Source organism: Chiloscyllium punctatum, chromosome 1, assembly GCF_047496795.1.
Source record: "Chiloscyllium punctatum isolate Juve2018m chromosome 1, sChiPun1.3, whole genome shotgun sequence".
Taxonomy (NCBI): Eukaryota; Metazoa; Chordata; class Chondrichthyes; order Orectolobiformes; family Hemiscylliidae; genus Chiloscyllium; species Chiloscyllium punctatum.
Window position 1 is genome coordinate 137,707,151 of NC_092739.1, and position 25,085 is coordinate 137,732,235.

Sequence of the window (25,085 nt, forward strand, 5' to 3'; positions counted from 1 at the left end):
TATTTGATTAGTTAATTTTGTACAGCATCAGCAATTTAGTTTCTTAATTTGGAGGCATAGAAAATGCTGGAGATAAAACAAAAATAAAAAGCAGGACCTCCTTCGCTCCCTGCACCAAATTCCCACCTGAGACAAATTCTGATTTAGCATTTTTTCCAGAAGCACCCTTTTTATGAAAACTCTCCACACCAATCAGAATTCTTTCTTACAAGTTTGGTTTCCCACACCATTTGGTATGCCCTGTGTAGTCCTCAAGTAAGTGAGCAACTTTGTCCTAGGGTTCTGTCTAGGCTTAATCAGGAAACCCAAACGTGAATTCTAATGACTATCATTACTTTCCGCTGATAAGAATACAAATGTTTATCAACTACTTCAATAAAAAAGATAATTTTCACTAATACATAACTGAAATAAATGATGCAAAGACAAACTTAAAACTTGTTTGCTTGCTGAAATTAGCCAAACACAGATTGCACAAAATTTCCATTGACCAACACCGAGTAGATGCATTAAATTGTGGTTGTCTACAAAATAGAAATGTACAGCAAACAACTTTTATTCCGTAAAGTCTGTCCTAACAGCTTGAAATAGATATCAGCTTTGTTCCATTTGTACTGTTCACCTAACTCAACTTCTTCTCCCCCTTTGAAGATGTATCTGATTCCCTTTCATCTGTCTTTTATTAGTGCTTTCTAAACTAATAGAACACATGCATAAAACAATTCCTAACTCCACTTACTCTTGACAATTACATTTAAACTGTCTTCTTTTTCTATTGGAAAGTTGTCCTTTTAGTCAATTTACTATCCCTTGAAATGTCTTGAAATGTCCAAGAATAATTCCTCTTCACTTCCCCTCTCATTCATCCATGTAGCTCATCCTTGCCATTTCAGTAAGTCTCCTTTGCAATCTTCAAAGGCCTTTAAATCCTTCCCAAGATGTGGTTCTAAAATTAGACAAAATACTCCACCATACCCTATTCAGAAATATACTGAAGTTTAATAAAACTTTCTTGTTTTTATGCTCCCATGCTTTTATGAAATGCATTAATCCTGCATGTCTATTCAAAAAGCAGCCTGAACTTTCCCTGCTACCTTGGAAGAAATGTGCACACATTTCCCATGTCTCTATTCCTGTGAAACTTTTGATGTGTACCATTTAGTTGAAAATGCCGAATTCTTCCCTTCAAAATGCATCCCTTCATTTCTCTTCATATTAATTTTCATCTGCCACGTAACTACCCACAAGAACTATGGGCAGACTTTCAGCTTGTTGAGATTGCTCAGTCAATTAATACAATCATAGCTGATCTTCAGACTTCAAGTCCAGTTTTCTGCTCGCTTTCCCCTTGGTTTCTCTGTGAACCTATGCACCACCCAAGTGTTCTTTATTCCCCAAAAAGGCAAACAACTGGTCAGTGTCAACCATGTCCATTCATTTCAGACTTTTTTTGTTTTAACAAGATCAAGTCTAATTTTTCTAAATTCCAGAGAATATAGGCCAAATTTATTCAGCCTATATCACAGAACAACACTATAATCACTGGAAACAATTTAGTCAATCTTTGCTGTACTACCTTCAATCCAAGTGTGCCCTTCCTAAAACATATAGATCAAAATTACACACTGCACTTCAGCAGTGGTCTGACCAAAGCAGCTTAAACCTGAGGAATTTTTTATTCTTGTATTCCAATCTACTTGTAATAAACATGAACGTAGTATCTGCCCTCCTAAAATGCTTGCTGTACCTGAAGCCAATTATCCCCTTGTACAAATGCATTCAAATACCTCTAAACATCAACACTCACAAATTTCATATTTTAAAAATACTCTGCTTTCCTTTTTTGTGACTAAAGTGAATAACCTCACATTTTCCCATAATGTCGTCCAATTGTCACACAATATGTTGCCCACTCACTGCTCTATTGTAACCCCTGGTCATCCTTAGTTTATATTCCCGCTAAGCTTTGTATGCTCAGCAAACCCAGATACATATCTGTCTGCCTCTACCAATTATGGCTTTAGTCTGTAAATAGCTGAGATATGCCACTCCAATAATCACAGCCTGCCAATTTGGAAAATTATTCCTTTTGCTTCGTGCTCATTAACTCATCCTTTACCCACCTCTGACTCCACATGCCCTTGTTGTGTAGCACCTACTAATTACCTTTTGGAAACTTATCCCACCTGTCAGTATAGCATTCTGAAGTCAATTAGAATCCTCGCTACTTATTGCATTTCTTGGTGTGCAGATTTTGAAATATGTCCATATCAACAAACCCTGACCATTTATTAAAAGTAGAGACAATCTAATACCAATATCTGGGGAGGCACACCTTTATGGTTGAGGTTGCTCTCAGCCACAAAAGTAACGTCAACATTTAAATGATGGGCTGCAAATCTAGGTAAGCAAGTTTTTAATACAAAATTTCAAAAAATAAAATCTTGTTGAGGTGCACAGTGGAAAGAAAAGCATACAGCAGCTTCAGTAATGTAATGTCCCATCAATAAGACCATGAACTCAAGACACTTAGTTGTTGCCTAGATTTAGACATTTATAAACCAGTTTAAAGAAATTATAGTATATATTCAAGCTTATCTGAATCAAGTGAAGTTCAAATAAAATCTCATTGAACATCAATTTCAACACTAGGCTAAGTTCAAACATGTTAAACATCATGGGTGAAATTTGGTCTGTTCAGTACAATAGTCAGAGCTCAGAACTTATCTTTTCACAGTGGCCGATGACCTGAACATGTTTTACACTTCTGGTAAAGATCAATTTCACCCATAAAATCTTTTAAGGGGGTGAAACTCATCTGGGCACATCAGATTAAGAATTGGCACTGTGCAAGCAGGAAGGACTCCCAAATGGGACTCTTATTCCTGCCTTCAGATAAACTTTCTGAGGGAAATCATCTTTACTTAGCAGTTGAAGAAACCTAAACTGGTAAAGTCTATTTTGTATCTTGTTCACTGCTGTCCAATTTGTGCAAGAGGATTTGAAACAGTCGTTAGACCTCATTTACTTATCTCGTGGCCCTGACACCTGTTTTAGGCTTGCAAATTGGTTTGCAATGCAAGATGCGAATGTCTGCTTTAAATAAGCTTGAGTTCATAACACTTCTCTGAAAATTTACCCTTTAACTTCACAAGAACAAAAGTATTTTCACTGATCAAACTGAAGTTACTGCAAACACAAGTGCTTATGGACTAAACTCAGTCAGAGGCCATTTTTAAATCCTGAGCAAAATCATACTGTAGTTATTCAACATATCATCATGATTTAGCTTAGCATAAATTTTCTGCCCAATATCTATGAATAGTCTGAAATATAGTTATATTTGAGTCATCAACAACAAATGTTATCTGATAGGAAGTACATTCTCAGTGTCAGCTTAGGTTTGCATAAACAGTTATGTCTTCAGATTCAAAGAATCTGGTAGCCTGGCCAAGATGTGAGGAAATGTTGGCTTGAAGACTAACTGTAATTTGCTTCTGGATGTGAAAATCATAACACTGCTAAGACCAATGTTGTACAAAAGGAGCTACTTGGATGTTTTTATTCCAAAACTAATGGATTCCCTGTAATTGTACTGGCAACAATTCGCTTAAAACTGGAGGCAAAAATTTGAAAAGCTCCTCTCAAATATCCTATTCAGTCTATCCTTATCTTGAAAATTCAAAATTATCTTCAATTCAGGATCCTGCTTTTTCTCTTTAGGGGTAAACTCTAAACACTATTACTTTGAGCTGACTAATGCATGCAGCACTTAATTCAGTCGCCCACAGTTCTCCAATCACTATTAGTCGCTTCACGCTGCAAGTATAAACATATTTTTCACAAATACAATTATTTCTGCACTAAAACTAACTGTATTACAAGTACACAAAATTGTTAACATAACAGTACCTCTCACAACAATCCAGGAAAGCAGAACACCATCCTGAGTATTTCCATTGGGGTGGATAATGAAACCAATCAAGGTGGTTGGCTACAAAGTGCACAATGGAATTGAAATCAAAAGCCAGTTATCAACTTATGACCACTTTTTGACTGGCTTGATATTTTAAGAAAAATAACTGCACTAGCAGATGGAAAACAATTTCACTAGTAGAGACCCAAGCAACAAAATAATCTAGATAGGTGGCAGAGACACTGTTCAACCTTGGAATGTTGCACTGGATTGATCAACTTCTTGATAGTCTCGGCAGACACTGCAGAAGGGAGACGTTATGCTCCCTAATACAACAGATTACATGAATTGACAGTAGTGAATCTTCAGTTCTAGTTTTGGCAATTGACATTTTGTGCTCAGTGAATCTGAATTGCGTATGTTCCAAACTTCATCCAGTGAATTCAAATAAAAGTTTTACAGAATAGTACACACTGACATAAGCGATAATGCAATGTGACAGCAAGAGTGGAATAGTGTATCGAGTCAGTGAGATGAAACACATTATTTTCATCTTGCAACTTGCCATTGAATCCCATTTGTCATCCCAAGAGGAATTCTCAAGCTGGCAGCCATGCCTGTCAAATGAAGGCAAAGGTAATGTTGTGGACAATATATAATCGATAAATATAATTGTAAAAATGTACCAACAAACTGGTTTGTTGACGTTTAACACTAATAAATTTGGTAGCTTTTCTGCTGCATACTGGCTACTCTTGGACCCTTGACAGAGCAACAAAAGTAGTATGGGAATACACAGTACAGAAGTTAAGAAAAGTGGAGGCTGAACTCTGTGAGCAGAGTTTAAAGAACGTAACACAATGATCTATAAACAGTTTGTTTCCTTCTCATAGGATCTTGCAATGACAAAATCTGAGAAAGCTCTGAGAATCTCCAATGGATGAACAAAACAGAAACCAAAAACAAACACCAATCTAAATTATTTTCAATTGAGGTGAACATGGTTCACAGTTTGGGACATAACTGATTAAACATAATTTGTTACTATTACAATTGGTTTAAATAAAACTTGCCTGACCAGAGTTTTTCCAGTAAAATACCCACAAATTGCTGCATTTACTGGTTACAGTAATACAGTTTCAATCCCTGCAGCCACACACTAAACAGTTCAAACAGCCCTGAAGAGAAGGTATTTTAAAACATTGAACGAATGATTATCTATGCACTGCAATAAAGACCAGCAGAGTTACAAAAGATACTGAACTATTAATGTAAACTACACTAAGGCATACAAACACAATGAAGAGCAACTAATAGTGTCATTTTTTTCAGTATCATATTTCTAACACTTTTAATCACTGATAAATGCTATTTTTTCTACTTTCAATCCCATTTTGTAATTTGGTCTTTTAAATCTACCTCCTACTTTCAATATTTCATAGGAGGGACAGTTTCAAAGATTCCCAGTGTTGATATAATGCTGTGTAGTTTTGCTGTCCTGGATATGCGTGAATCCTGGAGTCAGTGTCTTGAATTATCAGTGCAGATGCAGTTAAGAACTGCTGGAGATGGCTCAGCCGAATCAAGAGTGCCTTTCCCTGCAAACAGTTCTTTGTATGACAAGTTGTGTGGAGTGCCTGTGATAGTATTCATCAATCAACATTCAATCTCCAATAGTGTCTACAGTTCAAATAATTCACTGTGCTTTTTCAACTGGCATATGATTGCTGGTTTTGGGATTCTTGGACTCTAACTTCACTGTCTCATTCAGAGAAGGATTGGTCTCCAGGTTTTTGCATCGTTCCAGAGGATCTGCCATGTTGCAGTGGTCATGTTCGCAGCAGCAAGCACGTCCATCAGTTGTGGACCTGAACATTGTTCCTTCCTCGTGATCCTTGCAGAAGGAGTTGGGGCAGAATTGACAAAAAACTACAGAGGGTTTCCCACACACATCACAGTGGTGCCAAGGGCACTCCCATTTTCCTGAAACAACAATAAATTATAAATTAGTAATGGTGCAACAGAGCAAATTTCTCGCTAAGTGTATTTCGATCATGTTTAAATAACTCAAGTACACTTGAATATCCATCCTGCACTATATAGACAATTTCAAAGCTGAATCAAAGATTTACTGCCAAGAAAAATGCTTTTACAACATAATATCTTTTGAAGAGAATGAAACATGAATCTGTCTAACAGAAAAGTACTGCTGCTGCTGTAGAACTGATAAGAATTATTTTAGAACTCCAACAAGAAGTTTGCCAAATGGGGAAGAACCACCAAAAGAAAACAAAACAGGTCTGAAACAGAGGAGGAATGCCATACAACATCTGGCGAGTGAACAACCTGCCTTTCATTGATAAACAGAGTTATCAGGGAAAAAAAACCTTCCTGTAAATGAATTGCACGCCTGAAAGGATACAAGGACAATACAGCATTACATTTCCGTAATATTCCTCCAGGAATGCTAAAGGAGACCCTATAAGAGATTGAAGTGTGCACAATATCAGGAAAAGCTAGACATTGGAAAGGTACTAACTGTATGAAAACTGGACCATATAATGCTCATGTTTAAAAGAGGAAAATTAAAACTCAGGCAACCACAGGCACTTGAGTGTTCAACCGTAAAATCTAAAATAATGGAGCAACTGTTAAGTCCATATACCGTGAGAAAAGTGGATTCAGAAAGGGAGGATTCTATGGCAAGTATTTTATTGTACCAGGTACCAGATAAAAGTTTATCACGGAATGCTAAGTGCAAAGTGGTGGATATCCATGAATTCCTTTGCTATGGATAAGAAATTTCCTTAGAAAAACAGACAATAACATCCAATCCATGGTACTGCATTTACTGGGTGGTGTGAGAGGGCGTCAATGTCTGAAGTTACCGCAGCTGAGAAGTAAGAACAGGAAAACTACTCCATTAATGACGTTGAAAGAGCAAAAGATAAAGCTGAAGGAGACTTAGGCATCTGGGTAAACTTAGTGCTCAACAAGTCCAAACAAGGCAGAGCAGCTGTCAATAATTTTGCAAGCATGCTGAAGTATACTGACAAAACAGTATAATAGCAAAACAGCAAAAGTAGCCATGGCCAATGTGTGTCAGGTTCATTAAATAGCATGTCCATTTCTTATTATTGGGAGACCAAGCAATAGTCAAGTGATTGAAGAAAATGTGGAGAAGAGCTGATGGCTGATCAAAAGAAAGAATATTCTTTATGCTTGAATAGAATGTGGGTTGGAACTTGATGCCCATCTCTAAATCACTGTTTTTTTAAAAAAAAAATCACTCGCTCATAGGTAATTGGTGGTGCTGGTTGGTTGGCCGGCCAGTATTTATTACCTGTCCCAAGTTGCCCTTGAGGTGGAGGGCTGCCATTTTGAAACACTGCAGTCCACACGCTGTATGTTGACCCATAATGCCCTTAAGGGAGGGAATTTCAGGAATTTGACCCAGCAACAGTGAAGGAACGTAGATATATTTCCATGTCAGGATGATGAGTGGCTTGGAGGGGATCTTGCAGGTGGTGGTGTGCCCATGGATCTGCTGCCCTTGTGTTTCCAGGTGGAAGTGGTTATGGTTTGGAAGGTGCTGTATTATGATCTTTGGTGACTTTCTGCAGTGCATCCTATAGATAGTACACATTGTTATTACTGAGCAGTATGGAAGAAGTTAATGTTCATGGAGATAGTGCCAATAATTGCCCTTGAACTCATCGGTTCTGCAAAAGGCAGTTAATAGTACCATAGGTATGGAATCGCATTCAAGCCAGACAAGATAAGCATACCACATTTTCTTCCATAAAGGAAAATGAACTAGATGGGTTTTAATGACAATCATTAATTGTTACTTGGTAGCATTCAGATTAGCTAACAATTCAGATTTCACCATCTATGAAGGTGAGATTTGAATCAATGTTGCTAGGATATCAGCCTGAGCCGATGGATTACAAATCCAATGACTGAATTATGCTACAGCCTCTTCGGAGCTGTCACCTTAATGAGTTGCATATCTGAACAGTGTTCTTTTGCCCACAAAAACTTAGAATAAGGAACAGAAATAGGCCATTCAGCCCAACAAGCTGCTTAGCCATTCAACATGACCATGGCTAAATGGATTGATGCCTTCACTCACTTTCCTTCATTCCCAATAATCTTTGATTCAATCAATGAAAAGTTTGCCTAATTCAGCCTCAAATTTGTTCAATGGTGTAACCTCCACTACTCTCCATGCAAAATAATTATAAACAACAATAATCTTCCAGAAGAATTTCTTTATTTTTGTATTAGCTGGGAAATACCTCATTTTTAAACTTGTCCCATTCCCTTTACCTTGTCAAGATCCTCAGAATCTTATATATGTTTAATAACAATACCTTTTAATCTTCCAAATTTCATTGAGTACATGCCCAAATTGCTCAATTATTTCTCAAAAGCCATGTCTTCATCCCTGGAGCATCAATAGCCACACTATTTTTTGGGACATGGAACTCTGACAAGTGCACTGCAGCAACTTCTGAAACCAGAAGTTGATGAGTCAGCATGGAATGACACAATGGTTGCATGGCAGTGCAGCTCACAGGGAAACATTGCCCAAGAGTTAACCAAATGAACCTCTTCTGACCTACTTCTAATGCAAGAATATCCTTCACTAAGGAAGGAGACCAAAACTGTACATTGTTCCAGATGTAGTTTCACCGATACCCTACACAGTTGGAGCAACTTTCCCACTTTCGTACGTGTAATAAAGGCCAACATTCCATCTGCCTTCTTAATTACTTGCTATTGCTGCAGATCAGCTTTTTTATGATTCATGTACAAGGACACTCCGACCTCAACCTCAGTACTGCAGCATTCTGCAGTTTCACAAAGCTATAATACTTTGCATTTCCATCCTTCTTTCTAACATGGACCCTGTATTTTCCATCTGCCAAAATTTTGATCACTTACATCGCTTTGCTTTCCTAATTAGCTTTGTGTGAACAGTAAATCGGGCTACAGTACAGTCTGTCTACTCATCTCAGTTGTTAATATAGATTACAAATAGTTGAGGCCCCAGTCCTGATCACTGTAAACTGCATGAGTTAATGTGCAACTTGAAAATGACTCATTGACTGTTTCCTGCTGATTGGCCAATTTCCAATGATCTATTAGCCCAACGCCATGAACTTATCTCTTACGATTAATTTTTTGCGTAGCACCTTATTGAATGCCTTTGGAAGTCCAAATGTATAGAGTCACACCTATTGGTTGGCCTTCAATCAACCCTGCTGTTACATCCTCAAAGGATTTAAGCTTTCACAAAAATCATGTTGACTCCACCTGGCATCATCAAGGCCTTCTATATGTTCAGTGACTCACGGTCTGTTCAAGCACCTTGCCCTGGGAGGGTGGATCTTGGACTTGAATTTGATTTGTCCACAATTGTGGATGGCTTGCTTTTGGCCTCTGGAGAACGGCTGATCAGGAAACTCTCCTGCTCTTACCTCCCGTTATCAGGAATATTGGGAGGCTTTACCAGTTGATAATCAACCCATTTGGCCACATTATTAATGCACTTCTGTGACCATCATGTCCTAACGGAGTTATTGATTTTTCAACTCTGAGCCTGAGATATGAATGCCACCAGTGTGCCGTAAGACTTCTCATTTTACTAAGATCTCCTTTATAATGGAATCTGGTATTTTCATAGTGATGGTTATTAGGCTAATTGGCTTAAAGTTGTCTCCTTCCCATCTCCCTCCATGAACAGTGGTGTTATATTTACAGAAAGCAAAAAGTGCTGGAAATCACAGCAATCAGGCAGCATCCATGGACAGGGAGCAAGCTAACTTTGAGTCTGGATGACTCTTCATCAGAGCTAATGTGAAGTATGGAGGGGACAGCATTTATATAATAGTGTGGGGGTGGAGAGCTGGGGAAGAAAGGGCATTGTTCAGAATGAGAATGGCAGAACATTGTATCAAAATGTCAAACTGGAAAGAATAGATGGTCCCACTGGAGTAGGGGAAGACAGGACATGGTGACAGAAAATGAAACAAGCTAAAAAAAGGGAAGAAACAGCGTGGGATCACAACCTCAAAGTGTTGAACTCAATATGAAGTCCAGAAGGTTGCAACTGCCTAGTCTGAAGATGAGATGTTGTTCTCCCAGTTTGCGCTGTGATTTGCTGGAGACTATTTACAGTTTTGTAATATGCTGGGACCTTTCCAGATTCAAAGAAATGTTGCAAGATATAGTTTTGGAGATTTATGTTATGAGGAAAGATGAGAGACATTTAGAGCTTTATAACACCCCAAGTAAACATCTGTAAGATGATCAAATATACCTACGTAGATTATTAAAATGATGTGGAAAAGGCAAAGTTAAAGAATTAATATAAACTGGAGTAGAAAAGATGTCACAAATTCAAAAGAGGAAAGGCAAATTAGATTCATGTACAGAGTGATTAATATAGAGTTAAATAGGGAGATAGAGCAATGAAGGTGAAAATCTTGGCAGTCATTTAAAAATCAATAGGAGACAGCAGGAGAGTAGAACCGGTTTAACGGCTCTTACAAAAATAAAAGACACAGACTCAAAAGGCAAATTACCTCCTGAGCTGCAAGATTCCATAGTTACAGGAATCAAAAAAGTATACTGAAATCAAAAGATTAGTCTAGCAAAACATTTTTCTCATCCTTCTCATTTGAGGTCTAGGAATTCTGTAGGCACTTAAAGTAGTTGATACTGACAGAACTTCAGAATGCATTGGATTTAACATTTATGACTAATTGACAGAAAATTACAGTGAACTCCATCTTACTTCTGCTCGCCTTGCAGCTGAGATTTTCTTTTAAAGGTTTAAATTATAGACTCAGAGTCCTACAGCAGAGATAGGCCCTTTGGCCCATGCCAACCAAAATGGCCATCCATGATAACCCCATTTCCCTGCATGTAGCCCATGTTCTTCTAACTTTTCTTATCCATGGATCTGACCAAATGCCTTTGAGATGTTGTTAATGTACCAGCCTCAACCATTTCTGCTGGCAGCTCATTCCATGTGCGTATCATGCTTTGTGTTAAAACATTGCCCCTCAAGTTCCCTTTTATTCTTTCCCCTCTAACCTTAAACAGATGCTTTCTACTCCTTGATTCCACAACCCTGGGAAAATGCATTCACCCAATTCATGCCTCTCATGATCCTGTACACTTGTATAAAGATTCCTCCTCAGTCTCCAATGCTGTGAAGAAAAAAAGTCCGAGCTTGTCCAACCTTACTCATAAACTCAGACCGTTGAGTCCTGGCAACATCCTTGTAAATTTCGCCTGCACTCTTTCCTGTTTAATAACATCCTTCCTACAGCAAGGTGACCAAAAGTGAACACAATACCAAGTGCGGCCACACCAACATCACTGCAACATAACCTCTCAACTTCTTTTCTCAATGCCCTGATTGATGAAGGCCAGTGTGCCAAAAGCCTTCCTCACTGCCCTGTCTACCTGTGACTCCACTTTCAGGGAACTATGCACCTGAAATCCAAGATTCCCCTGTTCCACTACACTCCTTAAGGCCCTACCATTCACTGCGAAACTCCTACCTTGATTTGACTACCAAAATGCCACTTATCTATATTAAACTCCATTTGCCATTTCTCAGCCCATTTCCCCAGCTGATCAATGTCCTGCTGGAATTTCTGATAACCTTCCTCACTCTCTACGATATTGCCTATTTTAGTGTCATGCCTTGGACACTGACATCCAAATCATTGATATAGATAACAAACAGCAATGAGCTCAGCACTGAACCCTGAAGCACTCCACTAGGACGGCCTCCAGTCCAACAAGCATCCTTCCACTACTACCTTTTGCTTCCTACCATCAAGCCAATTGTATTTCTAATTTGCCAGCTCCCCCCAAGATTCCGTGCGATCTAACCTTCCAGAGCAGCCTACTATGGCAGCCTTATCAAGGCCTTACTGAAATCCATACAGACTACAACTACACATCCTGCCCACTTCATTAAAGAGCTCCTAACAAAATTTGTGAGGCATGATTTCCCACACACAAAGCCATGCAGTCCAAAGATATGCAAGTTAGATGGATTGGCTGTGCGAATCAGACCCTGTCTTTCCTATCTCTCAGAATCTTCTCAAGCAACTGACCTACTACAGATGTTAGGCTTACTAGCCTATAGTTTTTCTCTGCAGCCCTTCTTGAATAAGGGCATAACATTTGTTCCCCTCTAGTCTTCCGGGACCTCACCTTTTGCTAACGATGATGCAAAAGTATCAGCCAGGGCCCCCTCAATTTCTTCTCTTGCCTCTTGTGGCATACTTGGATATATCTGGTCAGGACCAGGAGATTAATCCACCTTCATACATGCTAAGACATCCAACACCTGCTCTACTGTGATTATGGATTGTCCCCAAGATATGACCACTAACTTCCCCAAGTCTTCATGTCTTTCTCCACAGTAAACACAGTGGACAAATGTTCATTGAGGACCAAGCCCAACTCCTGCCACTCCACACATACATGCCCATTTTGGTCCTTGAGGAGTTCTATTCTCTCTCTAGTTATTCTATTTCCTTTAATATACTTAAAGAACCTCTTTGGATTAACCCTAATATTCTCAGTCAAGACTAATCTTGTGCCTTCTTTTCACTCTCCTGATATCCTTCTTCAGTAAACTCCTGTTTACCCTATATACGTCCAGGCATTCCCTTGATCCTAGCTGCTGGTACCTAAGTCATACTTCCTCCTCCTTTCTGGTTAAAGCCTCAATAAGAGTCTTACCATCTCTTTAGTCATCTGTTCCTGTCAACCCTGCCTTTCAACCTCATAGGAATATATAGACCTTGAACTCTAGCAACCTCACTTTTAAAAACCTCCCACTTGCTAGAAGTCCCCTTACCTGCAAATAAACCACTCTAATCAACCCCAGCAAACTCCTGTCTAATTCCATCAAAATCCACCTTGCTCCAATTTACAACTTGAAACCGTGAACCAGTTTTGTCCCTCTCCATAACTATGCCTTGGATACGTATGGTAAAAACAATGACTGCAGATGCTGAAAACCAAATACTGGATTAGTGGTGCTGGAAGAGCAAAGCAGTTCAGGCAGCATCCAACGAGCAGCGAAATCGATGTTTCGGGCAAAAGCCCTTCATCAGGAATAAGATGATCTTAGTGATTAAATAGTAGTTCAAAATCTGAAACATTCTGAGACCGTATTTATGTTATTTAACCTCCCAAAACAAAGGGTACATTAACTAATGCACTAATGCATTAGGTTGAGACACAGCAACTTGAAGATGGAGAATTATTCAGTCTCATTCGAATTATTTTACATTCCATTTTTTATTATTGTTCCTGAATAAAAGAATAATCTGAAGGTGGCACAGTGGCTCAGTGGTTAGCACTGCTGCCTCACAGCTCCAGGGACCTGGGTTCGATTTCACCCTCGGGCAACTGTGTGTGTGGAGTTTGCACATTTTCGCTACGTCTGCGTGGGTTTCTACCGGGTGTGCCAGTTTCCACACACAGTCCAAAGATGTGCAAGTTAGATGGATTGGCTGTGCTAAATTACCCAAAGCGTTTAGAGATGGTTAGGTTAGATGCATCATGCATGAGAAATGCAGGGTCACGGGGTGGGGTAGGGGGATGTGTAAGGGTGGGATGCTCTTTGGATGGTCAGTGTGGACTTGTTGTGCTGAATGACCTGTTTCCACACTGTATGGATTCTAAGCACATAAACATCTGTCTCCAGCCACCTATTTAAGTGCTCCATCTCATATATTCTACTCTCTACTTTCAAGCCAAGGTCAACAGAGATTTTAATCTTCTGGTTTGCTCTGTGAGAACATTTTTTCAATCATCTTTTTTAAAATACCGGTAACACTCCTATGACCTTATCTGAAATGCAGCTGGATACAAGAATTTACTTTAATATTGTTGACTACTCTTAAGAAAGGCGGCTTGAAATACCAACAGCCATTCAGCCCTATGTCCTTCTCTCATGAGCTTGAACTTCACCTTGTTGATCTTCTAACGATTTAAGCACTTGGTTTCTTAGGTAATCCCCTTTTGGGGTTGGGGGTGTGGAGGGACAGAAGAATCGAGCAGTGCTATCATCTTATAACCTTGAATCTACTTCAGATGTCCCACCTTTTAAATGATTGCTGTCAGGGGAGTACTTTATGTCCAGACACCATTCTGTGAGAAAAGCCTCCGAAACTCTAATTCTGAACTTGTGAACTGTGCCCTTAATTTGGCTGCAGAAACAATTATTTTGAAGTTGGCATATTTTTGAAAGTTAGTTAATACATGGCTCCAATATTCAACATTAACGGTCAGTGAAATGACTGGAATTGCCATCAATTCCAACTGAACAAATCAAAGCACTGGATGCTGTCATGTTCAAGATGAATAGCAGTGGGTCAATTAAATGGCTGGAGGAAACAATCACCACACTCCATGTCAGCAGAGCTCAGAACAGCAGCAAAAGTCTGAAAGTTTTCTAATCATGCTCAACCAGAAATGCTGAGTGGATGATACATCTTGGCTTCCCTGAGTCCATCACATATGCTAATCTTCTGCCAGTGTGATTCACTACATGCAATGTTAAAAATGATTGAGGATACGAAAAATAGCAAAAGATTTATATTCCACCTTTGTTGTAATGTTGAAGACTTGTGTTCTTAAGGTATCGGTGCTTCTGTCCAAGCTAATCTGGTACTGCAGGCAAGGTGGGAATGAGAACCCATGGTGTCAGGCAGCATTTGACCTAATAGGGCCTCATGGAGGTCTTGTAAGATGGAAGTCAATGAAACTGAGAAAAATGTTCCACTGGTTGGAGTACAAAGAAAGATGGCTGTTCTTGTTGGAGACCAATGATTGGAGTCCCAGGGCACTGCTGCAGTTATCCTCAGGAGTGTTCCAGCGTTAACTATCTACAGCTCTATCATTCAATGATCTTCCTTCCCTCATGAGGTTACATGTGGGATATAGTGTTCAGTCCTGTTCACATCTCCTCAAATAACAAAGCAGGCTGTGATCACGTGCAATAAGGAATGTGACACATTTAGAGGTGCCAGCCAATGATCATCTTCAACAAGAATCTAACCACCACCCATGACAATCAATTACACGACAGTCACAGAATTCACCACAGTCAACAGCATGAGAACAGAAACTTAACTGGATAAGCCTGTTAAATACTGCGGCTCCAAGAGTAGGCCAAAGGCTGGATTTTCTGTAATAAGTGATTCCACTTCTGGTTTACCAAAACCTGCTAACATATACAAAGCAGACATCAGGAGTGAGATGGAATACTTCCACTTGTCCTGCTAAATGGAGTGCCAACAACACTCAAGAAGCTCAACACCATTTATGACAAAGTCTGTCTGACCTGTGCCCCATGCTCATCTTAAACATTCACTTTCTCCACCACCATAGGTTTAGTGAATATTACCTTCAAAATGTGCTGTATCAATTTGCCAATGCACCTCCCACTCCTGAAATCCTGGTCACTTAACAGAACAATAGCAGCAGGTGCAGGCGAACACTACATCTGAGTAACATACCATTATGACTTGGAAATACACCTTCATTGTTGCTGGAACAAAATCCTGGAATTCCCTCCCTTGCAGCACTGTGGGTGCAGCTTTATGGGATGCTCTTTCGTAGATCAAGGCAGCAACTCACCACTACCTTCTGAAGAGCAATTAGGGGCAGGCAATAAAAGCTCAAACAACGCCCAAAATCTGTGAATGAATAAAGAAACTTGGATTCCTCATGTGAATTTTGTGAACTTACTGCTTCCTCACTAAAAGCAAGAAATAAACAATTTGCTCAGAAGAGAGAAAGAAAACAGATTAGCACGAAGACCTGAAATAAATGAGATTCTCAAAAGTTTCAGTTACCAAATGGAGGTTTTGTAAGACTGAGGCAGGATAGGTGATATGACTTTGAACAAGTTTTTCTATCACAAAGCACAAGTTCTCCACCATCTCTGCACCGGAAGCATTCATCCTCATGCTCTTTCTTCCCATCACCCTTGGATTTACGTTTCCGTAGTTTCTTTCTCCCCCTTTTTCCTTTGTCATCGGAACCATTGGTTGCATTCTGTAAAATTAAAAATCATGAGATAAGATCTTGGGTCTTATTTTCTAAAAAAAAGGCATCAATTTCTTAGTGCTTGCCTACCAATCATTACAGTTCTTATAATTGTTATTTCCAATAGTATTTGACGAAGTCATTTTCCTCCAATCGTTACATTGCATCAGTAGCACACCATTTTTAAAAAAAAAGTGATTTGTACATTCAGAACAATTCAAAATCGGGGTTACCAGGACCGATGGCTCAAGTTATTGCTCATTTTATTGGATTAAATGGACTATGTTCCTTAAAAAGATTCTATAGTAACAACTAAAAGTAGTCAAATATAATCTTCAAAAACTATGAATGAAGTACACTTAACATATAAGTAAACACAAAAAAGAAACATGTGCAGTTACTGATTGCAGCACAGAACTGGGCAGTTCTATGACCAAGATGAAGCAGCTACAAAAACACTTCCAAATAGGGGTAATGAATCTTTGTACAAAGTATTCCCAACTAAGGCCTCAAATATTACCTACTAATTGGAAGTAAGGAAAACTCATCACGTTCCATTATTTTAAGCTTCATTAATACAAACTGTCAGTCCAAGATGAAAAACCGTGCCCAGGCACACTAATCACATCATTATACCACGGTATTTCTACAGCTAGTACAGTATATTGTTGAAGGAAAGGATTCATTCAGAGTATTCCCAATGTTCTTAAGTGCATTAAGGGAATATTTTGACTGAATATTTGGCACACTGAGAATATTGCATTAAAATGCTGATATTATAAAATGCTTGCAAAAAATAAACATCAAACCGTACCAAACTTTATGTTTAGCATCAGTATGTTATTGCAATAAGCTGTGAGTCTTCAGTTGACATGCAATTGTTCATTGTAACCTACACATGACAATCCCTACTAACCCTAAAATAAACAGTACAACATAGGAAAAAGAAACTACCTTGCGATTGATGGATTATTTGCATATTGTATGGCTGCAATTCTGCGCACGTGATATAGTTAAACAGGATTCAATCTGTTGAATATTAAATGTTGAAACTATGCATGTGTAAATGGCAATTTTATTACATCCGTACGCTATATTTAAGTTGAACTGAACATTACCACTTGCTGCAATTTTGAAGTCCAACTAAAACACGAGAACATGATCAAATTCGATATGCGGATTAAAAACAGAGACTAGTACTGTAATGAACCGACGTAAACAAATGAACCTATTTTAGTACCAATATGGATAGTTTTTCATGTTCCTGTACAGACTAATTTCTCTCTGCTGGAAGGAATGCATAGAAGCAGCAGCAAGTGAAAGGTAAGTAAAATTTGTAATTTGGACAGCTAAGATTAAATATCTAGAAGTACTTTACAACCAATTAAGTGCACATAAAATGTAGTCTCTGTTTAAATATGGGGATATATAGGAGCCAGTATAACATCACCAGGGCATTATAATTTTCTTGAACTCCCAAATCTTCAGCTTTGGAAGCAACACTTGGATAAATGACATTATATCACACAATTTATTCCTGGATGCTACAATTAATCATACCTTGGGTCTGACACCAAGAAATCCACTGCAATTTGGTGCTCCACATCTGCAGATGGTCTTCTCATTGCCAAGACAGTCAAGATTGTAATTGAAGGTCAGCTCAGTCCCTAATGTTAAAAAAAGTCATTGCATTACACATATGTACCTGCCTTTTAAGGATGAGCAACATTATACCGCCAACAATACAAAATCATGTGAAGAGTTTTTCCCAAGGAAACTCTTAAAATATCTCAGATAAAATCAAAGTACTGTGGATTCTGGAAATCTGGAATAAAAATGCCAAGTGCCAGAGAAACTTAGCAGGTCTAGCAGCATCTGTAGTGCGCAACATAATTAATGCTTCAAGTGGCATGACTTTGGAACATCGATGAAATAGTCACACTGAACTCAAAAGTGCATGGGATTGGAGTAGTGCACTGAAAACTGATAAGAACTGGTTGGCAGACACAATACAAAGAGCAGAGAAAAAAAAAAGTCATTTTTTGAATGGCAGCCAGTGACTAACAGTGTGCTTGGACCTCTGCTATTCACAGTATATATTAATGATTTAGATGAGGAAATGAAAAGGCTATATCTCCAAGTCTGCAGTACACAAAGCTGGGTGGGCTGCAAGATGAATGCAGAGATATTTGAGTGTGATTCGGAGAAGTTGAGTGAGTGGGCAAATTCATGGCAGATGAAATATATGTGGATAAACATTATTTACTTCAGTAACAAAAGCAGAAAGACAAATTAGTGGAATGTGAACAGTTTGGGAAAAGGGGGATGGGCAACAAGACCTTGGGTGTCCTCAAAGTCACTTAGAATAAGCATGCAGGCGCAGGTGGTGGTGAAAATGGCAAATGGTATGTTGGCTTCCATAGTGACAGGATTCAAGTTCTGGAGTAGGGATGTCTTGCTGCACTTGTACAGGGTCTTGGTGAGACCACACCTGGAGAACTGAGAGGGGTTTAGGTCGACATCTTTGAGAGGGACATTGTAGCAATGGAAAGAGCATGTGAAGGTTTATCACTAATTCATTGGACGACAGGACTGACATATGAAATGGTGAGCTTGTGAAATTCTCTGCCACAGAAATCTGTTGAGACAAAACATTGAATCTTTTCAAGGAGGAGTAAGACATCATTCTTAGGGCTAAAGGGATCGTAAAAAAGACAGCAAGCTAATAAAGTTCACCAACAACTCAGGTGAAGCTACTTTGCAAGAGCGTGAAACTCACTAGAAAGGAAGCACATGTGGAACATGAACATCGAAATAGTCTAGTTTGGCCAATTGGCCTGTTTGCACTGTAGATACAGTGAGATTGCACTTACTTGTATGAGATTAATGTTAAAGTGGTCAATGTTATTTTGAAAATTTCAGCACTTTTCCTTACCTGCTGGAATATCGCAAAGAGAAAACAACCCAACTCGAGTGTCTCCATTCACCGTCCATTTCTGTGTTTCACAATTGGGCTGACAACTGTGGTTCATAAATCGACAATAATTGCCTTTTGGTCCAGCATCAATTATTCTATCCTGAAAGAGATAACATTCAAACAAATAAATATCTGGCAGGATTTGAAAATACTGACAGACGTACTTGAAAGTCTGTTTGTTGACAGAGGGTTTGGCAACATGACAGGAAAAAAAGGACAGCGTTCAATCGTATGCTCTTACGAACATGAATTTAAGATTTGGGTTTAAAGAGACATTCAGTTGGATTAATAGGCTATACTCCAGCCTAACTTTAAATATTAGCATGGTGCAAACATATACTGAAATATTTTCAAAGGAATGCAATTAATCAGCCAAATAGTCATCTTACTAATCATGAAGGCGTCACATCATTTCACATTTTCAATCATGTTTAAATTGGATAGCAAGCTAAATAAATTTATTTAAGGATTATGAATCTGCCTCAACTATAAACCAAAAGAATGGCAGATTGGTATCTTAACTCCATTTACTAACCTTTGTTTCAGATCCCTGGACATCCTTCCCTACAAAAAACTATTCTCAGTGTTGAACATTTTCAACCGACCCAGTGCTCCTAAGCATTTTTGGGTTAAGACTTTGACATTCCCACTAGGCTGTGCGATAAAGCACACTTCATGATTTCAGAGTGACTTGGCTCGACTTACAACCCTATAACCTTTTTCTGTCATCACAGGGTCTGCCATCCTGCTCATCACAGGAAACAGCATTTTGAAAACACACTAATTGTATCAGAGGAAGAGTTCCACTTCAAGGCACTATTTTTCACATGAAATATGAAATCAAGGCTCTAACTAATCAAGTGGATGGAAAAGATCCCATAACAAAGTTTTTTTGGAGGGCAGGGGAGTTATTCACAGTATTTTGACGAGTAGTTCTCCCTGAACTAACAGTCCCCCCAAAAAATGAACTAGCTAGATTTCCTAGATTACAGTAGTGTCTACTTCAAAAATAGTTCATTGGGTGTAAAGCATTTTGGGATGTCTTCAGGTCATGAAATGTGCCACATAAGCTCAAGTCCTTTCTAGACGTCAGTATAAGACACAGGCAAAATTTATACAACCTGCACACCTCAAACTCTAAACTGTATGTTAATCAAGGTCATAGCAGGATCAGCATTTTCATTTTATAATGTGAGGAGTTTCTGGCACATCAGTCTCACTTCTGATGGGACAACACCATTGGAACAATGTTATTAAATTGGATAATCTGGTCGTGATCACTTCATTGTCTCTAAGATATTACTGTGTGCAAATTGGCCAGTCTACACCAAAAAAAGTGATTGTGACAACATTTGAAATACACTTCCAATTATCAAGCTTGGAATATGAAAGACATTATACAGAAAGAAGGATTTTTGCATTTTTGTGTGATTTTTAAAAATTGACTTATGGGATATCGGCATCACCGGCTGGCTAGTATTATTGCTTGTCCCTAGCTGTCCTTAAAAAGGTGAAAGTGAGCTGCTTTTTTGAACCGCTGCAGTCCCCAGGCTTTGGGTAGACCTAAATCTGGTTGGGAGGAAGAGTTGGAATTCCAAGATTTTGACCCAGCCATAGTGAAGGCATGGTGATATTTTTCCAGGTCAGGACAGTGAATAGCTTGGAAGAGAACTTGCAGGTAGTGGTGCTTCCATGTATCTGCTGCTTTTGTCCTTCTGTATGGAAGGTGCTGTCTCGGGCTCTTCAGTGAATTTCAACAATGCATCTTGTAGATAGTACACACTGCTGCTACAAAGCGTCGGTAGTGGTTGCTTGTGGACATGGCGCCAATCAAGCAGACTTTGTTCCGTATGTCAAGCTTCTTGAGTGTTGTTGGAGCTGCATCCGTACAGGTATGTGGGAGGATTCCATTACACTCCTGACTTGTGCATTGTTGATAGTGAACAGGTTTTAGTGGAGTCAGTAGGTGAGTTACTCCCCACAGAATTCCTAGCCTCTGACCTGCTCTTGTATAACTTGTCCAGTTGAGTTCCTGGTCAATAGCAACTCCCAGAACGTTGACAGTGGAGATTCAGTGATGGCATCTGAAGAAGCCATGTAATGATTGCAGTAATAGCTGTGAGCTACAATAACGTATTTAACTCCAAGTGTCACATTTGCATCAATGTGCTTCCGTGGTTTGGGAAACTACAGGTTACCCTGATTTTACTGTGTTTTTGGATTTCCTAAGCTGAGTTTTTCTTGTTCAAATTTCTTTAAATTACTATTTGAAAAATATCTTCCAGTTTTTCTCCAACTCTCACTTGCCCCAAAGTTAATTTAATTTTGTTTTAAAGACCAACAATGTTTTGAGCTTGTGTACTAGATATTTAAGCATTGTGCCCATGTATGTCTGTTGGAGAATTCATTTGTGTGGCATTTTCTAAGCTGTTCTTTGAGCCACAGTACATACAATTTTAGTGGTAATAGCCTAAATTGTTGTGTTCAGAGAAAGCATTTAGCAATGATGGCTTAAATTAGGGATTAATATCTGTGCAGGTTCTGTGCATGAACTTAGATCAGAAGTCACACAACACCAGGTTATAGTCCAACAGGTTTATTTGAAATCGCAAGCTTTCGGAGCCTGACGAAGCAACAGCTCTTTGAAAGCTTGTGATTTCAAATAAACCTGCTGGACTACAACTGGATGATGTGACTTCTGACCTTGTCCACCCCAGTACAACATAAGCACCTCCACAACTTAGAAGGCAGATTGCAAGGACCAAATGAAAAAAATAATTCATGCTTTTAATTCTTGTTCAGTTTTCCGGTTTCCTCTTTCACCATCTGAAATAAAAACGCCTGTCACCAGATGTACTAGTGGCGTAATTTTTCTTGCATTGGCATTTCTGAGCGGTTGGATGTACTTGCAGCAAAAATATGAACCTGCAAAGAGATTTCAGCTGCTATCTCTTGTTCGACTATTTATTGATCTTTTAGCTCTTCTGCATAGCTGGTTCTTGAACTATGGTTGTGACTTGTTGTATTGTCTTTTCTCTGTGTATATTTGGTTGTGTACAAAAATAAATTTGCGATATATTTCAACGAACTATCACTCTTGGACTGAGTCACAGACTACACATTAGAAGTTGTTTGCTGTGTGGAGAATTAAAGCACATTTTATAGCACTGTAGCCAATGTGGTCTGCACACTACCAGCTTTAATATTAATCCTTAATGTGGCAAAGAGAAGTTTTCAATACTAAAAAAAGTCTTAAATACACTAAGTCCTTGTCTTAAGTTGTCCCACTTCAAGTTAACTGGCTTCAGAGTTGTGCATTAAATGGGATCTGGACATGCACTTGTGGTGCCGTATGCAGTTCCATTTTAAAGTTCTTTGTGCCAAGTCTACCATGGGGGTCATACGACTCAATTTCAGAGCAGATCTTCCCACTCCCACAGACCCTCCAGCTTGTACTTTACAATCTGAACCCTGCAACTTAAAGTTGCTTTAGCTTTGAACCAGGTCTTGGTGCACATCTCCTGATGTTCAGGAGAGGTCAGCAGCAAGCCAAGAATTAAGTACAGAGAATCAACAGTTGAAGATTTTATTCTGTGCTAAAACAGATCCTCACAAATATAACATTACTAAACTGCTAAGTGATTGAACTTACAGCGTGTTTGAATACTTTCCCCCGATGGGAAAGATCCCAGAGAACCTAACTACAGCTTTGATATTAGCTATACAGGGAAAATTAAACGAATTTGAACATTTAATTTGAAGTTGCACTTTTCAGAAACACAACTACACGATGAGGTGGACTTAGTGAATAGCAAATAAAAGGGGAGTTTTAAATAATGACTGCATTTAAATGAATAACACCCAAATTTTTCTTTCTACTCCCCTTCAAAATGGGAATAAAAGATGTAATGAGTTAAACAGTGCAAGTTTTAATTTCACCTTATCAATCGTTAGCATGTAGAAGTTGGCAATGTTGTGTTCCTGGGCAAACCGGATTCTTGCTCGACATTCATCTTCATCAATGACCTCTCCCACATACTCATTAACAAATGTTCCCTGAATCAGACAAAACGCACACATTAGAACATGGAAATGCCTGCACCACCAGGTTTGACAGATTTCTTTTTATTCTATTTCTGCTCTCTTCCTACTGTGATGGTTTGGAATCTCAACACAGAAGTTAATCTGATGTTTTACTGCTGCCTGGCACAGCAGTTTGTCAGTACCAAAGTACTTGCCAATAGCATTGTTTTGGTTTCATACTATTTATTCCAATTATCAATTATGAATGTCTAAAATTTTATACAAATAACTTAATTTTAAATGCACTATAAAGACCTCCTGGACAGTGAAACAGCAAAGTGATTATCGTTCAGGTGCATAAAGTTTAGGTGCCATGAAAAAAAGGAAAACAACACAGGGAGGCAGTGATGCAATAGTCTTGCCATTGTATTATAATCAAAGTTCCATTAATTCAATTTCATTGGCATGCTGATTGGAATGTGAGAAACCTCTGAACAGCTGTGCAGCCATATACCTTAGAGGGAACGTTTCTAGCTATCTAGAGACCCAAGCCTAATGCTCTGGGAACATGTGACTGAATCCCACCATGTTAGACATGAATCAATGAAAATCTGGCATTAAAAGTTAGTCTAATGGCAAATATCGCAGTAAAAAAACTTTTTGATTCACAAATGTCCTTTTGGGAAGGAAATTAGTCATCCTTATCTGGTTTGGCCCAGGTGACTCCAGACCCACAGCAAGGTGGTTCATTCTTAAGTGCCCTCTGAAATGGCCCTAGTAATTTAGACAATTCAAGCAGGCATCAGCAATAATGTTAGCCCAGCCAGCGATGCCATGAACTAGTTTTTAAAAAATGGGAAGTCAATAAATCGATGTTGTTAAATAATACTTAGGAAATTTAATCTGGTCCTGACAGTTCCAATGTTTCTTACTAATTGTGCTATTAAGAGAAAACACTAACTGCAGTTAAAGCTTTCAAATTTTTTGGTCTTTAATATTGGTACTTCCAAATTAGACCATTAATGTGAAAATTAATGAAAGCACAAAGTGCCATGAGGACTGCTTGAAATGGATATCACAGGTGAATGTGTTGATATATTCTCATTTGGTTGAGAAATTCAATTTTATGATCTATTTGATTAACATAAGGCTTCAAAGTAGGCAATTAAACATTCACACTCCACCTGTTCTACTTTGTACTAGCCCTCTTCAGAATTAGGGATAAATTAATCCAAGTTGGTTTTAATTCTATAGTTTAATCAATGACAGGTTTTGTGAAAGTTATCAAGTCTTGTATATCTGAATGAACAAAGCTTCCTGTATATTAATTTCAAGTTGATTTGTTCAACCAGGGAGAGAATAGTGCCCTTCAAAGACCAACAAGGCAACCTATGTGTGGAGTCGCAGGAGATGGGGGTGATGCTATACGTGTATTTTGCATCAGTGTTTACTGTGGAGAAGAAAATGGAAGATATAGAATGTGGGGAAACAGATAGCGACATCTTGAAATATGCCCCTATTACAGAAGTGGTGGTGCTGGGTGTCTTGAAATGCAAAAAGTGGATAAATCCCCAGGACATAATCAGGTGTACCTCAGAGCTCTATGGGAAGCGAGCAAAGTGATTGCTGGGCCCCTTGCTGAGATACTTGTACCATCGATAGTTAGGTGAGGTACCAGAAGACTGGAGGTTGGCTAATGTGGTGCCACTATTTCAGAAAGGTGGTAAGGAAAAGCCAGGGAACGAGAGACAGGTGAGGCTGACATCGGTGGTGGGCAAGTTGTTGGAGGGAATTTACATGCATTTGGAAAGGCAAGGACTGATTAGGGATAGGCAACATGGCTTTGTGCATGGGAAATCATGTCTCACAAACTTGATTTGAGTTTTTTGAAGAAGTATAAAAAGAGGATTCATAAGGGCAGAGTGGTAGACGTGATCTATATGGACTTCAGTAAGGCAATCGACAAGGTTCCTCATGGGACATTAGTTAGCGAGGTTAGAGCTCATGGAGAACTAGTAATTTCTGTTTTTGATTTTCAGTATCCGCAGCTCTTTGGTTATTTTGTTTTAT

The 25,085-nt window shown here is 38.9% G+C and overlaps 1 protein-coding gene across 7 annotated transcripts in view; it reads right to left on the bottom strand.

Moving 5' to 3' along the window:
* Positions 1-2,399: 2,399 nt before the first annotated feature.
* Positions 2,400-25,085, bottom strand: part of LOC140480423 (histone-lysine N-methyltransferase NSD2-like) — a 154,789-nt gene continuing 132,103 nt past the window's right edge. For 5 of the 7 annotated variants that reach the window (XM_072575286.1, XM_072575275.1, XM_072575301.1 and 2 more), the window contains exons 19-24: positions 22,932-23,048; positions 18,951-19,092; positions 17,576-17,682; positions 15,823-16,024; positions 15,099-15,191; positions 2,400-5,899 (exon numbers count right to left, since the gene is read on the bottom strand). In XM_072575286.1, coding sequence (XP_072431387.1) covers positions 5,613-5,899; positions 15,099-15,191; positions 15,823-16,024; positions 17,576-17,682; positions 18,951-19,092; positions 22,932-23,048 — 948 coding nt within the window. In that variant the 3' untranslated portion in view covers positions 2,400-5,612. The remainder of the gene's footprint in view (positions 5,900-15,098; positions 15,192-15,822; positions 16,025-17,575; positions 17,683-18,950; positions 19,093-22,931; positions 23,049-25,085) is intronic. The other 2 variants (XM_072575317.1, XM_072575309.1) reach the window with 1 other exon arrangement.